Source organism: Oncorhynchus masou, chromosome 6, assembly GCF_036934945.1.
Source record: "Oncorhynchus masou masou isolate Uvic2021 chromosome 6, UVic_Omas_1.1, whole genome shotgun sequence".
In the NCBI taxonomy this organism is placed as follows: Eukaryota; Metazoa; Chordata; class Actinopteri; order Salmoniformes; family Salmonidae; genus Oncorhynchus; species Oncorhynchus masou.
The window spans coordinates 19,905,728-19,922,766 of NC_088217.1; the positions used below are offsets into that span (position 1 = coordinate 19,905,728).

A 17,039-nucleotide genomic window follows, 5' to 3' on the forward strand; every position below is an offset into this window, starting at 1 on the left:
CGTGCTTCATGGTTGGGATGGTGTTCTTCGGCTTGCAAGCCTTCCGCTTTTTCCTCCAAACATAACAAGGGTCTTTATGGCCAAACAGATCTACTTTTGTTTCATCAGACCAGAGGACATTTCTCCAAAAGGTAGGATCTTTGTCCCCATGTGCAGTTGCAAACCGTAGTCTGGATTTTTTATGGCGGTTTTGGAGCAGTGGCTTCTTCCTTGCTGAGCGGCCTTTCAGGTTATGTTGATATAGGACTCATTTTACTGTGGATATAGATACTTTTGTACCCGTTTCCTCCTGCATCTACACAAGGTCTTGCTGTTCTACACAAGGTCTTGCTGGTCTTTGCTGTTGTTCTGGGATTGATTTGCACTTTTCACACCAAAGTACGTTCATCTCTAGGAGACAGAATGCGTCTCCTTCCTGAGCGGTATGACAGCTGCGTACTATTGTTTGTACAGATGAACGTGGTACGTTCAGGCATTTGGAAAATGCTCCCAAGGATGAACCAGACTTGTGGAGGTCTACAATTTTTTTCTGAGGCCTTGGCTGATTTCTTTCGATTTTTCCATGATGTCAAGCAAAGATGCACTGAGTTTGAAGATATGCTTGAAATACATCCACAGGGACACCTCCAATTGACTCAAATGATGTCAATTAGCCTATCAGAAGCTTCTAAAGCCTTTACATAATTTTCTGGAATTTTCCAAGCTGTTTAAAGGCACAGTCAACTTAGTGTATGTGAACTTCTGACCCACTGGAATTGTGATACAGTGAATTATAAGTGAAAACATTTGTCTCTAAACAATTGTTGGAAAAATTACTTGTGTCAGGCACAAAGTAGATATCCTAACCGACTTGCCAAATCTATAGTTTGTTAACAAGACATTTGTGGAGTGGTTGAAAAATGAGTTTTAATGACTCCAACCTAAGTGTATGTAAACTTCCGACTTCAACTGTGTTTTTATAAAGTCTGTTATTGAATAATACACTTAAGATAGAAACAGAATTTATAGACATATTTGACCCTGCATTTTTTATTAATCCTTCATAATAACAAGGGTAAATGGAGTTCAAAAGGAATTTGACCCCACTGCAAACTAGCCTCTCTCTTTCTCTCTCTCTCTCCGTATCTTTCTCTCTCGCCCTCTGGTAATTATTTAGAGCTTGGATGTCAATCTCTCGCAGAACTCAAAGTCCTTGACTGCGAGGGCGGGGTCTCTGGCCAGGTGGGCGGGGAGAACCAGGGAACAGTCGCTGTCAATGTACTTTCCTGTTATTCCCTCCATCTCCTCAGCGACAGCACAGTAGATGGCGCTCACTGCCCCTTCTTCAGAAGACTTTGTGGACAGAGATGGGAGAAGAGGGTGAGAGCATAAACATGAACCACCTCTGCATAAAAGAGACAACAATGTGTAAGCATATTGAGTGCAAGTAAATATCTTTGTCGGGACTTTGTTTCTTTGAGTAATGCCAGGAAGGGGAGTGTCCCTTAACCTGGAGCTCAGAACATTTACACAATTGCCATGTTTACTCAGAGACATCTGCTATAGAGATTTTGTGAAACTGCTATAAATAAGTGCACACACACACACACACACACACACACACACACACACACACACACACACACACACACACACACACACACACACACACACACACACACACACACACACACACACACACACACACACACACACACACACACACACACACACACACAGGTTTCAATAGCAAACATGTTGTAGCTGTTACAGTTGTTCTGCTGGCTTTATAACAAAGGCCAGCTCTTTCAATCTGACTGGCCTTCAGACCTATAAATCACTAATTCATTCTAACCAATCAGCCGATTGGACACACTCAACATCACGTTCTAACCGTACAGCACTATAGTGGACAGAACCAAACCAATCAGCATTAAGTACATAGAAGGTGAGGGCATATCCCGAGTGGCGTAGCGGTCTAACACACTGCATCTCATCCTAGAGGTGTCACTACAGACCCTGGCTGGTTTCCAGGATGTATCACAACCGGCTGTGATTTAGTGTCCCATAGGGCTGCGCATGATTGTCCCAGCATCATCGGGTTAGGGTTTTGCCGTGGTAAGCCGTCATTGTAAATAAGAATTTGTTCTTAACTGACTTCCCTGGTTAAATAAAATTAAGGTTAAATAAATAAATAATTAAAAAATATCCAGCCAACCGCGCAGACGAGCTCCAGCTAGCTGTTTTTTCAGGTTTATTGAGTGAAATTGTTTGTTAACTCATTATATGCTGTAGTGTGCCCACTGAAGCAAACCATCATCTTTCGGATCATGATAAATGATCAGAGACTCTTCTCTTGTCCCAAAGACCAACCTAAAAATGATGGACCAAGCATTCTGCTCCTTTGGTCACCAACAAGCCTCCATCTCTGCATAGCCCAGAACATTACTGCCTTGAAGTCTGGGCTAAAGACACATTTTTACCACCTGCCTTAAATGTGGCCTATTGTTGTGGTGTCCTTGGTTGGTCTCCATTCTAATTGATTTTAATTTAATCTCAGCAGCACACACACACGCACACACATACACACACACGTTCACTTTTGGTTAACTTGAAGTGAGACATAACACATCCTGTTCGCACACACTAACCAACCAGGACGAGAACACATTTTTATCTGTTTGGCTAGGATTCAATCCGATCACACTCGTAGACATTGCAGCTTTTAAAGGCAATGTTACTGAGTTTGTGGAGATTACATTCAAGTTAAATGTTTCAGATTCAAGGTAAACGCTGAATTGGAAATTACCTTAATGTCAAGTGTGTTATAGCGCGGTCCCAGATTGAATCCAGGCACTTGTCTCACACATTCCTAGCTACAGACCTTTCCAGAAACCCACTTTCAATCTCTTTCAGTTCAGACAAACAGAAAATATTGATTACACTTCACGAGGGGCTATGTGCCACGACCTGCAGAGGAATGTCAGTAACCTTCTGCGGAGTTGCATGATTTTGCTAACACTCAAACACTACTAACACTCACATTTGCCAGTAGAAATTTGAGTTGAAATCTTTAAAGTAAGGGCTCTAATTCAATGCGTATTGCAGAAATTCAACTTTACAACGTTATTGAAATGACCCCAAATCCCGAGATTGCGGAGACTGCATTCACGGTAAATGCTGCATGTTGGCTCAATAGGAAATTACCTTTAAATGTCTACCGCACAATCTGTGACGCTTCAGTGATACAGATTGAATAGAGCCCTAAGAACCAGAAAGTTAGCCTGGTCACAGATGTTTGTGCTGTCTTATTATGACCATAGAAGTTGGCATGACAACACAAACAGACCTGGGAACAGGGTCACCAGAAATGTTCCACTGTTAACTTCCTACATGAAACAGGACTGTAAAATAGTGTTAAAAGCATTTTTTCCCTTCAAATTTTCACCAGAGTGTAATGATACAAAGTATTCACCTTGAAGAAAAATATTCCAATCAGGTTGAATAGGAACCGAACCAGGAAGTTATAGTGTCTCATCACTTCTGTCATCACCACCCCAGGGTGGAGGGAGTTGGCTGTCACTCCTGTGAGAGACACACACACACACTATAACACATTATAAACCACACTAAAGCCCTTACCCCTATCCCTCCATTATACTGTGTTGCTATCCCTGAGTCTGATTCCATGGGAAGTTTGACTCACACAGGGAAACTCTATCTCCAGCTGCACAGAAGATGTTTGGTGCCTAACTTTCGTTATATAACCACATTCCCTGTTAGACCCCTCAGGAATGATGCTCATTGTATAATGTTACTTATGCACTTATACATTGTTTTACCAGTAGTGAAAGAGCTTATGGCTATACTATGTGTTCTAAACAAGGACTGTGGTACTTTTCCAAACATTACCAATATACACGGTGGTCATATAGCCAAATCAGTATCAGACGTGCCATGAATGAGATTCAACTGTGGGGTAAGGGGCCAGGATAGAGCAATTGTCTACAAGCTAAATGGAACCAGGGCCATTATTCCAAAACCATTTCAGAGTAGGCTTGTTGATATAGGATCAGGTTCTCCCTGTCCATGTAATCTTATTCATTATGATCTAATGCCAAAACTGATCCTAGATCAGCACTCCTACTCTGAGATGCTTTATGAAAATTTAGGCATTCCTACACACCTGTGCCTTGTAGCCTTCGTGCCAGCTCGTTAGTGCAGATGATGTTGTGCAGCTTGGTGTGGTTGTACACGCTGTCCATGGTGTAGGCCAGGTTCTCGCCCTTGAAGTGTGAAAAGTCGACCACGCCCCTCCAGTGGTTCATAGATGACACATTGACGATGCGCGCCGGCGCTGATCTCTTTAGCAGGTCTGGACAGAGAGAGAGAGAGAGAGAGAGAGAGAGAGAGAGAGAGAGAGAGAGAGAGAGAGAGACAGAGAGAGAGAGAGAGAGAGAGAGAGAGAGAGAGAGAGAGAGAGAGAGAGAGAGAGAGAGAGAGAGAGAGAGAGAGAGAGAGAGAGAGACTACTGTAAACTCAAATTTCCCCTGGACCTTTGTCTACTGTAAACTATAATTACCCCGGCACCTGTCTACTGTAACCTGAAATTATCCCGTGCACCTTATGTCTACTGTAACCTCAAATTAACAGTAATACAATGTAAGGTGTGGAATGTAATACGAAAAAACATTCCTTACCGGACCACGACACTTTAATGGGTGACTCTCCAGGAAAAAAATATAAACACAACATGTAAGGTGTTGGTCCCATGTTTCATGAGCTGAAATGAAATATCCCAGAAATGTTCCACACCCACAAAATTTTGTGCACAAATCTGTTTACATCCCTGTTAGTCAGCATTTCTCATTTCCAAGATTATCCATCTACCTGACGTGTGGCATATCAAGAAGCTGACTAAACAGCATGATTATTACGCAGGTGCATGTTGTCCTGGGGACAATAAAAAGAGACTCTAAAATGTGCAATTTTGTCACACAACACAATGCCACAGATGTCTCAAGTTTTGAGGGAGTGGGGAGTGTGCAATTGGCATGCTGACTGCAGGAATGTCCACCAGAGCTGTTGCCAGATCATTTTATGTTAATTTCTCTACCAATGTTGTTTTAGAGAATTTGGAAGTACTTTCAACTGGCCTTACAAACACAGACCACTTGTAACCACGCCAGCCCAGGAACTCCACATCTGGCTTCTTCACCAGCAGGATCGTCTGACCATCCACCAGGACAGCTGATGAAACTGAGTAGTATTTCTGTCTATAATAAAGCTCTTTTGTCAGGAAAAACTCATTCTGATTGGCATCAGCCTTGCTCCCAAGTGGTTCTGGCTTCCATTCATGTGAAATCCATAGATTAGGGCCTAATGAGTTTATTTCAATTGAATGATTTCCTTGTATGAATTTTAACTCAATACAATCGTTGAAATTGTTGCATGTCACGTTTATATTTTTGTTCAGTACATAAATAATGTTTTTGAAGTGTAAGAATTGCCTTTTGTTCAAGCTGGGCTGAATCACCTCTTTCAATTGGGATATTCTTACCCATAAGATACGAGGTGTCTTACCCAGAAGGTGTGTGGTGTCTTACCCAGAAAATATCTGGTGTCTTACCCAGAAGATATATGGTGTCCTACCCAGAAGGTGTGTGGTATCTTACCCAGAAGATATGTGGTGTCTTACCCAGAAGATATGTGGTGTCTTACCCAGAAGATATGTGGTGTCTTACCCAGAAGATATGTGGTGTCTCACCCAAAAGGTATGTGGTGTCTTACCCAAAACATATGTGTTGTCTTACCCAGAAGATATGTGTTGTCTTACCCAGAAGATATGTGTTGTCTTACACAGAAGATATGTGGTGTCTTACCCAGAACATATGTGTTGTCTTACCCAGAAGCAGTTTGGTGAGGAGGAAAGGACCCACATGATTGGTAGCGAAGGACACCTCTAGACCATCGGAGGTGATATCTCCAAGCAGGCCTGTGTACAGACACAATATAACAATATAACCAAACCTAGATGATAAGGCACACACACACTAGACCACACACACACATCACCACACACACACACACACACACAGACACACACATAACAATATAACACAAACACACAGATGATAACACACACACACACACACACACACACAGATACAGAGACACACACCACAAATGATGTGCATGTTGCAAACCGTAGCCCAAATAGACACCGCGTCAAGGACAAACATTCACAATAGTAATAGGTTTAATACTTTACCCCAGGATACGCATTATGGACAGTAACTATAGAAACAAGGTAGCTTAATTCATTTCAGGAGTATTTTGCCAAACAAGGTTGCTATATTCACGTCATGGGAAGTGTCAGCCTACTTGCTGCGTACTTCCTTGTTGTTGAGTCTCCTTATTTGTGTGTTGCACTTGCATTCAGTAGGCATAAAGGCATAAATGTATTCTTATTTTTAATGTATGTAGTTCTGTCCTTGGGATGTACTTGTCTATTCATGGTCTGTATTATGTCATGTTTTGTGTGGACCCCAGGAAGAGTAGCTGCTACTTTAGCAGTAACTAATGGGGATCCTAATATAATACTAAATACTGAATAGGTAATGAATAGGAATTTGTTTAAGTAACAAACTGACAAGTGAACAAGACAACATGATGATTGCTATGATCTGGACAATTATTTTTTAATGCTTCCCAGCCAATAGGCTATAAAGGCCTGAGTGGGTGGAAATCATTTAAATGGCCCATATGGATAAAAAGACTGGGAGAGATCAAATGTCGAACCGACCAAGACGCTGAAATTGTAAGCACTTAGTACTTTTATTTCCATTGGTCTCTCTCTCCTGGGAAACATTATATTATTACGTGTCGATTATACTTTTAGTACAATTGATAATGTTAATTGGTGTTGTTATGTCAATTCCCCAATGTTAATTGGTTGAATGAATGTTGAAGAAACATGGGCAATTACAGAGTTTATAAAAGAGAGAGACAAACAAGCCCGCTATGTCGGCGAAGCCCACAATTACGCACCTTTCAATAATTATTTACAGCTCTTTGTTGGAAAATTATATGGAGATTAATTAATTCACTGAATCACAAGGTGGGAATGTACAAGAAATGTAGCAAGGCCAAATGGAACATGTAGCCGTTAAACTGAAAAATCAAGTGAATAAATTGCACTCGCTTTGGCTCTACTGGTGCCCAGAGTAGAACGGATGTTGCATTCATGTTAATGAAGTCACTATACTAACCTGTTCCAGTAATCCGCCCGCTCAGTCCCCAGGTGGTTTAAAAGGAGTATGCACCACATGTGGTTGCATGCAGTTTGATGGAACTGTAGACTACTCCAGTGGTTATAGGCCTGCATCTGTTTTCATTCATTTAAATTAATTTCTCTTTTTAATATATTAGAATGATGCCTAATGCCTAAATAATCGCCTTCATTTTATTCTTAATTAACACAGTGATGGCAAGTGCTTTTTATGTTGTTTATGTTGTTTTCCTCTTGCCATTGACCCTGAGAGGGATAACCTATTCTCTTTTTTTGCTGAGAAAAGCTGCATCTATCATGACGAAGGTCTGCATATTCAAACTGCGCAACACAACCAGAAAGAAAGAAGAAACAGGGATGTTCTCAAGCAGCTTATCAACACCACAGCATTTTTGGGTATGCAACAATTGGCTATTAGAGGACAAGACAAGAGCAACATTTTCGCTAACGAGTGCAACTATAAGAAGCTTGCAGTGATAATTGTACATTACTAGCTGAACATATGGAACTTTCTACTGTCTTTTCTGGGATGTTGATAGCTTCCATTAAAAGTAAGATTAAAGAGAGGTTGACACAGCGCATTTGTTCGCTCTCGCTCAAGTATGCTTTCCACTTTCCTACGGTATTTATTTAGCAGAGATGTTAATGCAACCACTCCAGACAGACACAAGCAGAAACTCATTACATAAATGTTACAGCAGCCTAGGCTACACCTAAACATTAGAGATCTGACATGCTGTATGGGATGAAAACGAGACCATTTTTCAGTCTGATCAACTGTAGGCTACTAATAATAGCAGCTGCATACAACCTATGCACCCTGTTCATCTGGTCAGGGTAACTAGTTATTAACTGGAATTAATCAATCAACATAATAGTGATAACAGACTTCAGTTCATTTTTTATAATGCCTACAGTTGAATAGGCCTACATGACGCAAACATGCATAAAGCAAGCTCAGTCCTATGGGTTATATTGTATATCAGTTGTTTTCTCTGCCTCTGGGTAGAGGAATTCCCCTCCTAATCTAGTCTAAGTATAAGGTTGCTGGAGGTTTTATTCAGTTTCATGTGACCTGATTAGAAAAAACTGGTTCCATCACAGCCCTTATAAAACCTTTTTACAACTGATTAATCACTGACATACCTTATAGGGTCCAGAGTTTTCCTGTTTAGGGTAACAGATAAGGAAAAACTCTGAGCCACAGGGGGTAAAAATTACCCCCCCCCCACACTCTGGGACCTATAGTGCCACCAGTCTGCAGTTTTCAGTTGTCATCAGGTATGGGGATGATCAGGGCTTAATTCAGGAACATTTCTTGGGCTACTTTGATGTGTCAAGTGGGCGAGATGCGCAGTCTGTGTTTAACGTCATGGAGAAACTTGTTGTTTGAACCTACGATGACACAGCTGTAATGGAATATATCTGCTATTTGTATTTCCAGCTAAGTCCCCTCCTGTTTCCTGATTAAGAGGTGATGACCACTACCATTGTCAACTCTCTCCTAACATGACTAACTGAAGCCATGTCTCATGTGCCCTCTCATCCACAGGCACATTGAATGTTCCTCTATAATAGAGATATCTCCCTATTTCTGTTAGGTATGGTTAACATAATAAAAATGTATATATTACTAAGGTTGATGTATTTATACCAGGTCCTGCCAGTTTCAATTCCATCCAACTTTTTAAGTTAAATAAATGGCCTGTTCTCCAACTTAATTTGGAATGAAAATTGACTGTTTTATATTTACCCTATAAAGCTATACCCTATACACATTTAAGTCCTGGTTCCAAAGTGGCACCATGAATTTTGAACATGTGTATTATGATGGATCTATACTCTCATTCAATCAAGTTAAATCAAGGGTTGATTGAAACTCTACCTGATGGTTCAGAACCTATAAGGAAAAAATGTGAAACAGATCTAAAGGAAGAAATTGAGGAGAACCATTGGTCACAGATATGTGAAAATGTTAATACCTGCTCCTATGACCTAAGACATTAAATACTGCATTTTAAGATAATTCATATGAGTTACTACACTCCTGCCAGAATGCATGTAAATGCACCCAGAAATGTCACATCTCTGTTGGAGATGCAAAAAGCACCATATGCTGTGGTCCTGTGACAAACTGACACCAAAAGTATTGAGTCAGCCACCAATTGTGCAAGTTCTCCCACTTAAAAAGATGAGAGAGGCCTGTAATTTTCATCAGAGGTACACTTTAACTATGACAGACAAAATGAGAAAAAAAATCCAGAAAATCACATTGTAGGATTTTTTATGAATTTATTTGCAAATTATGGTGGAAAATAAGTATTTGGTCAATAACAAAAGTTTATCTCAATACTTTGTTTGGGCTAAATTATAGGTGGGCTATGTACAGGTGTGGTAATCTGTGAGCTGCTCTGACAGTTGGTGCTTAAAGCTAGTGAGGGAGATAAGTGTTGGGCTTTGTCTGGGCTTTGACTAGGCCAATGTTTCCCTTTAAACCACTCGAGTGTTGCTTTAGCAGTAGTTTTTAGGGTCATTGTCCTGCTGGAAGGTGAACCTCCATCCCAGCCTCAAGAATTTCCCTGTATTTAGCGCCATCCATTATTCCTTAAATTCTGACCAGTTTCCCAGTCCCTGCCGATGAAAACATCCCCACAGCATGATTCTGCCACCACCATGCTTCACTGTGGAGATGGTGTTCTCGGGGTGTTTGGTTTGCGCCAGACATAGAATTTTCCTTGATGGCCAAAAAGCTAGTCATTTTAGTCTCATCTAACCAGAGTACCTTCTTCCATATGTTTGGGGAGTCTCCCACATGCCTTTTGGCGAACACCAAGTATGTTTACTATTTTTTTTTCTTAAGCAATGGCTTTTTCTGGCCACTCTTCTGTAAAGCCCAGCTCTGTGGAGTGTACAGCTTAAAGTGGTCCTATGGACAGACACTCCAATCTCTACTGTGGAGCTTTGCAGCTCCTTCAGGGTTATCTTTGGTCTTTTGTTGCCTCTCTGATTAATGCCCTCCTTGCCTGGTCCGTGAGTTTGGTGGGCGGCCCTATCTTGGCAGGTTTGTTGAGGTGCCATTGTCTTTCAATTCTTTAATAATGGATTTAATGGTGCTCCATGGGATGTTCAAAGATTCTGATATTTTTTTATAACCCAACCCTGATCTGTACTTCTCCACAACTTTATCCCTGACCTGTTTGGAGAGTTCCTTGGTCTTTATGGTGCCACTTGCTAGGTGGTGCCACTTGCTTAGTGGTGTTGCAGACTCTGAAACCTTTCAGAACAGATCATGTGACAGATCATATGAGATCATGTGACAGATCATGTGACACTTAGATTGCACACAGGTGGACTTTATTGAACTAATTATTTTACTTCTGAAGGTAAATGGTTGCACCAGATCTTAATTAGGGGCTTCATAACAAAGGGGGTGAATACACATGCACGCACCACTTTTAAATTTCTCTTCACCAATTTGGACTATTTTGTGTATGTCCATTACATGAAATCCAAATAAAAATAAATTTAAATTACAGGTTGTAATGAAACAAAATAGGAAAAATGCCAAGTGGGTGAATATTTTTGCAAGGCACTGTATCTGTTGGGAAATTTAAATATTGACGATCAATTGGAACCCACCCTAAATAACAAATTGGAGGGCTGAACTATCTAGTTACATACTGTTTTGTATATTTTGTATATTATTTTGTATATTGTATATTTTTTGTACATTATATTTTGTATATTATAAAATTAAACAAGAACCAGAAGTGTTTGACAAAATTTGGAAACCATATGTTGATCACCTTGGGGAATGTGTTTTGTTTTTGTGTTTGTGGGGTGCTGTGAAAAAACAATAGAAAACAAAATTTCCCCCGAAAAATATAGTCATTTGTTAGCCAAATATTGTAATTGGGTGGCATGGCATGTTAGTAAGGTTTTTATCAAACAAGCAATGCTGTTTCTCTTGTGGACATTGTCATTGGATACAGATGCAAAACCAGACCCGTGCTTTGGTTCATTGAACCACGCTTGCGTGACAAGTAACCTTGCCTAAGACCTGGGCCCAGTTTTTCAAAAGTTATCTATGTGGATCTATTGTATATGATTAAATGCACAGAGTTAGAATTAATAGAACGGGTGTCCCCATTCAAGTCAATGAATGGGGACATTTCTATGCATTTAATCCTGTCCAATTGCCGAAATCCGACAAGATAACGTTTGAAAAACTGGGCCCTGAAGACTTACATTAACTCCCGTCATGCCCGGGCTTTAGCTCTAAGAGCTACCACAGCCTGATGGTGACTAGAAGCCCCAGGTCACACTAGTATTATGGCTATTGATGTCCACCCCTGGTTGACTGTCTCATAGCCTGGAATCCACATAACCTGGAATCCAACCTGGATATCGCTCTGTTTCATTATTGTTCCGCTTCAGGTGAATAGTGAAGATATTGCGATATTCAGTGTGGATTCCAGGCTGACGTGGTGCCCAGCTGAAGTGCTCGGTTTGTTGACCAGGATGTGGAGCTGTTTCACTATTGTCTATTGTTTTAAGTGAAACAGTAGTGAACACAGTGGTATTCAGTGTGGATTCTTGACCTGAAGCTACCCACCTGAAGCCCCAGCGTTGTTGACCAGGATGTGGAGCTCCTTCTCCTCTCGCAGGACGCCCTCTACAAACGCCCTCACAGACGCCAGGGACGAGGTGTCCACCAGGCGCAGGTGCACGTTGGTGTTCCCGCTCCTCTTCCGGATTTCCTGCAGGGCAGCACTACCGCGCGCCTCGCTCCGGCACGCCATGATAACACGAGCCCCACGCCGGGCAAAGTCTAGGGCAATGAACTTCCCTATGCCTAAGGGAGTGGGAGAGAGGAGAGGATGAGAGAGATATAAAGAGAGAAAGAACACGAGGGAGAATAAGAGAAAGAGAGAGTGAAAGTGGTTGAGAGAGAAAGACAGGGGATAGGTAAAGTGTCTGTCTGTCTGTCTGTCACTATGTCTGTCTGTCTGTCTGTAGGGGTTACAAGATAAGAGCAGTTGCTTGCAGCACAATCTAACAGAGCTGCTAGTACAGTATGTGTGAGTCTGTCTGTCTGTCTGTCTGTCTGTCTGTCTGTCTGTCTGTCTGCCTGTCACTCTGTCTGTCTGTCTGTTTGTCTGTCTATAGGGGTTAATAGATAAGAGCAGTTGCTTGCAGCACAATCTAACAGAGCTGCTTGTACAGTATGTGTGAGTCTGTCTGTCTGTGTGTGTGTCTGTCTGTCTGCCTGTAATTTGTGTGAGTGTGCACAGTTCATGGACATGACAGTCCAGAAGAATGGTCAGAGCTGTACAAGCAGCTCTGGTAACCCCTATATCCAGTTCAAAAGACTGAATATCCACGAGAAATACTCCTTTTATGCCACTTTGATTGCGCTATGACCAGAAGTTACTTATTCATAGCAGTTTTTTTTTATTTTACTAGGCAAGTCAGTTAAGAACAAATTCTTATTTTCAATGATGGACTAGGAACAGTGGGTTAACTGCCTGTTCAGGGGCAGAATGACAGATTTGTACCTTGTCAGCTTGGGGATTTGAACTTCCAATCTTTTGGTTACTAGTTAAAGGGTTAGGGTTAGCAAAAATGCTCTCTCTCCAAACCTGCTACCTCCGGTCATAGCTGTATCGAAGTGGAGTGAAAAGAGTGTGTCCCCAAGTTCCACAGGGTCAAGGTGTATTTGTTTGAGGTTTAGCATTGATCAGGCTATAAGCTAAAGCTGTAGAAACAGGAGTTTCCTTCACATGAGAGTGTGAAGTCTTAGCTCTGGCTAACTGACATGCACTGCTGGAAGTCATATTGGTCCAATTGTTTATGTAATTAGCATGAGTAGGAACCCTTTTACATGAAATAACTTTAGTTTTCCCAGAGAAAAGTCAAGCGGATGAGGATTTCTCAGATAGAGAGAGAACCCTCCATTTACACACACTCTCTCTCTGGAATTTGTTTTCTTTAACGAGGGATTCCAAAAGTACATCATTAACTACATTCTGAAGTCTATTTGAGACACTTTGATGGCGAGAGGTTCAAGCGAGAGAAATGCACCGGGATTGGAATGGAAAGGTTGCATTACTTAATTTGACACTTAAAGGGAATGCTTACTGGAAGTCATCATTGGATTTGTTTTGTTGGTATTACAGTATGTATAAATTAAAAAAGATTTCCCTTTGACTGCTGTGTGGAAACACTGTTTCATTTTGAGAATTAAAAATTGTCAAGAGTAAATTGCCAATTCTGACTTATATATATATATTGTATTTCCAGTTGGTTAACATGCTTGTCTGTGCAGCATGCAACTGCTGGAGGGATATTCTTATTGAATCTAATTGGATAAACCATTCCAAGCGAAAAAAGTCAAGCAATAATTTAGCCCATGCAAAACCGTTACCTGTGTTAGCTCCAGTAACTATGGCGGTCTTGCCCTTCAGTTGCACAAGACAGGCTCGGGTGTCCCAGGACCCTCTCTGCTGTGACCGAAAGAGGAGTCCCAAAATCACAGTCAATACTGCCCATAACGGGTGAGAGAAGACATCAGTCCAAACCCAAGACATTTAAAAGTCCACTGAGCCCCAATGAAGAACTAAAATATTTCTGGCTACAACTTTGCTGTTGTCAGACACCTTCACCGACTTGAATTCTATTTATGACCCAAAGCTCCGTTCTGAGGGTTATTTGCTGGGCTAAGTCCAGAACTTGATCAAATTTCAAGGCTACATGTTACATAATTTAAATCTCCCTACACTGCCAGGTCTTAATGTCTGAGGAGTATAGTTTCAAAATGTTTCAGTTGTTTAAAGTTATTTTATCCATCTGCAAATGTTATGTTTCTAGTTATTGCTGCTCATAGGCATAAATGGTTGTGGTGCGTACAGTTAGGCTACACTGCGCCATGTGTAAAAAGAACATACTGTAGCCGTATGGAACGATTTACATTAAATCCCATTAGATGTTTTCCCTCACAGCCAATGTTAGGCTATATTAACACAATCTTAAATATTTATGTTTATAGATCAAAGTACACTATATATACAAAAGTATGTGGACACCCCTTCAAATGAGTTGGTTTGTCTATTTCAGCCACTCACAGAACGGGACCGCCGAGAGCTGAAGTGGGTAATGCGTAAAAATCGCCTGTCCTCTGTTGCAACCCTCACTGCCAAGTTCCAAACTGCCTCTGGAAGCAATATCAGCACAATAACTGTTCTTTTGGAGATTTGTGAAATGGGTTTCCATGGCTGAGCAGCCACACACAAGCCTAAGATCACCATACGCAATACCAAGCGTCGGCTGGAGTGGTGTAAATCTAGCCGCCATTGGATTCTGGAGCAGGGGAAACGCGTTCCCTGGGATGATGAATCACGCTTCACCATCTGGCAGTCCAATGGATGAATCTGGGTTTGGTGGATGCCAGGATAACTCTACCTGCCCCAATCCATAGTGCCAACTCTGAAGTTTGGTGGAGGAGGAATAATGGTCTGGGGTTGTTTTTCATGGACGATTCTGTGCTTCCAACTTTGGTCATGCAGTGTATCTTCTATGACACCATGTAAAATAATAACATCCAAATGTTTTCATTCTTTTCTCTCCATAAAATGCATTTATATCTTTCTCCATCAGACAACATAAAGGCATTTCATTTTTACAGATGTATGATCTACATTTTATCAGTCTTTGGTTGCTGAGAATTTTCCTGCACTGCAGGAAATGCAAACGTGTAGTTTATTCAAGGTTTAAAAAGGCTTCTAAAGTTTGTAATTTCCATTTCAAATTTCAGACTTGATTTGCCCTAACGAAAAATGTATTAACCCCAACCAAAAAAATCCATTAATTATTATCCACATAATAATTCACATTTCCTGTTACTGTAGGATCATTTTCCTGCTGTAGCAAACTGGCTGAAATTAAGATCATACTTTATTGTCCAACACGTTTTTAAAGACCTTGATTGTTTAATTAATTCTAACATTAGATTATTCAAATAGCTAACATTAATACAAATCTCCCCCCAAAATTGCTTTGTTTTCTACTACTAGGACTATAATTCTCCAGGGCTCATTTCGTTAGCATTTTGGCATGTTTTTCTAGATTCAGAACATAAAAAAACATTTATAAAGTACACATTCTCTCTTAGGTCTAGCACAGCAAATACTTCAATAGTTTACACAATTATTGCAGAACATGGACTAATATATTTTTCATAATATTGACAAAATAGGTTAGCAATCATGGATGGAGTTGACAGCCACTGATGGAGGTGACAATAATTGTTAATATTTCGTTGGAAATCTCTTGAAAACTGCATGCAGTTGTCAATGGTTTTAGCGGAGCTGGGGGTCTCCTTGCCCCCAAGAAGGCAAATTGAACCTTGCTGTGACGTTTATTGATAACAACCTATTCTATTTTATTATTCGGCCCATCATCATGTGCATCGATTTGTCATGGCTATTGATCTGCATTCTCGGGATATCTGCGCTAGGGATAGAGTACACACAACATATTATTCCCAAGTGTTTTGTTATTTGTTTTCTTTTCCAAGCTTTTTCAACCTGTTTTCCTATTGATAGAATCATTGTGGGGATGAGAGAGCTCTATGTCTGAATTGGTCTCTTGCCTGGCATGGAAAAATACAGGAGATTTCAAATACTGATTTGTCATAATAACTCACCTATTATTTGGAATACAATATCATTTCCACCATCAAGGATTATGTTGATCCTTTAGTCATCTGTCACATTGAGAACATTTCATTTAAGGAAATGTAAGCACATAATGTCATCAAATACACCTTTCACATTTCTCTGGATTAACATATTAATGCCATGGATGCCATTTCTGAATGAGGCAAAATTAGGATCCATACATTTTTAAAGGCACAATCTATGTTTTCAACAGCCTCATCCTGCCACTTTGTCAGGTAAGATGAGGGATGGGGCCTGGTAACTACACACACTCAAATTCATAGACAGTGCTATGGATGCAAGGAGGAGGGACATTCCATGAGATTGACATGATCCCCACTGGGCACAGATGTCAATTCAACGTAATATCATTGAAATTGCATGAAAGCAAGTTGATTCAACCAGTGTGTGCCCAGTGGGTCATCTCTAAAAGCTTGTATACATCATCATAGTTTTCTACAGCTCCTACTCCCACAGTGGCAGTTCATCTTGTTGCACCAAATTTTAAAACCAGTTTTAAATTAATCCTAGTTAAATTAAATCCTTCCTCTAATCTAAATTTTAACTTTAAACCTAAATCAATTGTAAGCCTGTTGCTCAATTAATTAAAAATTATACACAAAATAAAGCGAACACTAAAATAACACATCCTAGATCTGAATGAATGAAATATTCATATTAAATACTTTTTTCTTTACATAGTTGAATGTGCTGACAACAAAATCACACAAAAATTATCAATGGAAATTAAATTTATCAACCCATGGAGGTCTGGATTTGGAGTCACACAAAATTAAAGTGGAAAACCACACTACAGGCTGATCCAACTTTGATGTAATGTCCTTAAAACAAGTCAAAATGAGGCTCAGTAGTGTTTGTGGCCTCCACGTGCCTGTATGACCTCCCTGCAATGCCTGGGCATGCTCCTGATGAGGTGGCGGATGATCTCCTGAGGGATCTCCTCCCAGACCTGGACTAAAGCATCCGCCAACTGCTGGACAGTCTGTGGTGCAACGTGGCGATGGTGGATGGAGCGAGACATGATGTCCCAG

General features: G+C 40.6%; 1 protein-coding gene across 1 annotated transcript; it reads right to left on the reverse strand.

The window, feature by feature from the left end:
• Nucleotides 1-1,001: 1,001 nt before the first annotated feature.
• LOC135541493 (retinol dehydrogenase 12-like) lies at nucleotides 1,002-13,973 on the reverse strand. Its single transcript, XM_064967807.1, has 6 exons — nucleotides 13,698-13,973; nucleotides 11,886-12,125; nucleotides 5,885-5,974; nucleotides 4,166-4,354; nucleotides 3,455-3,564; nucleotides 1,002-1,332 (listed from the first exon to the last, which is right to left on the reverse strand). The coding sequence occupies exons 1-6, from the start codon at nucleotides 13,858-13,860 to the stop codon at nucleotides 1,153-1,155; spliced, it is 972 nt and encodes a 323-aa protein (XP_064823879.1). The 5' UTR covers nucleotides 13,861-13,973; the 3' UTR covers nucleotides 1,002-1,152.
• Between the last annotated feature and the right edge of the window lie 3,066 nt (nucleotides 13,974-17,039).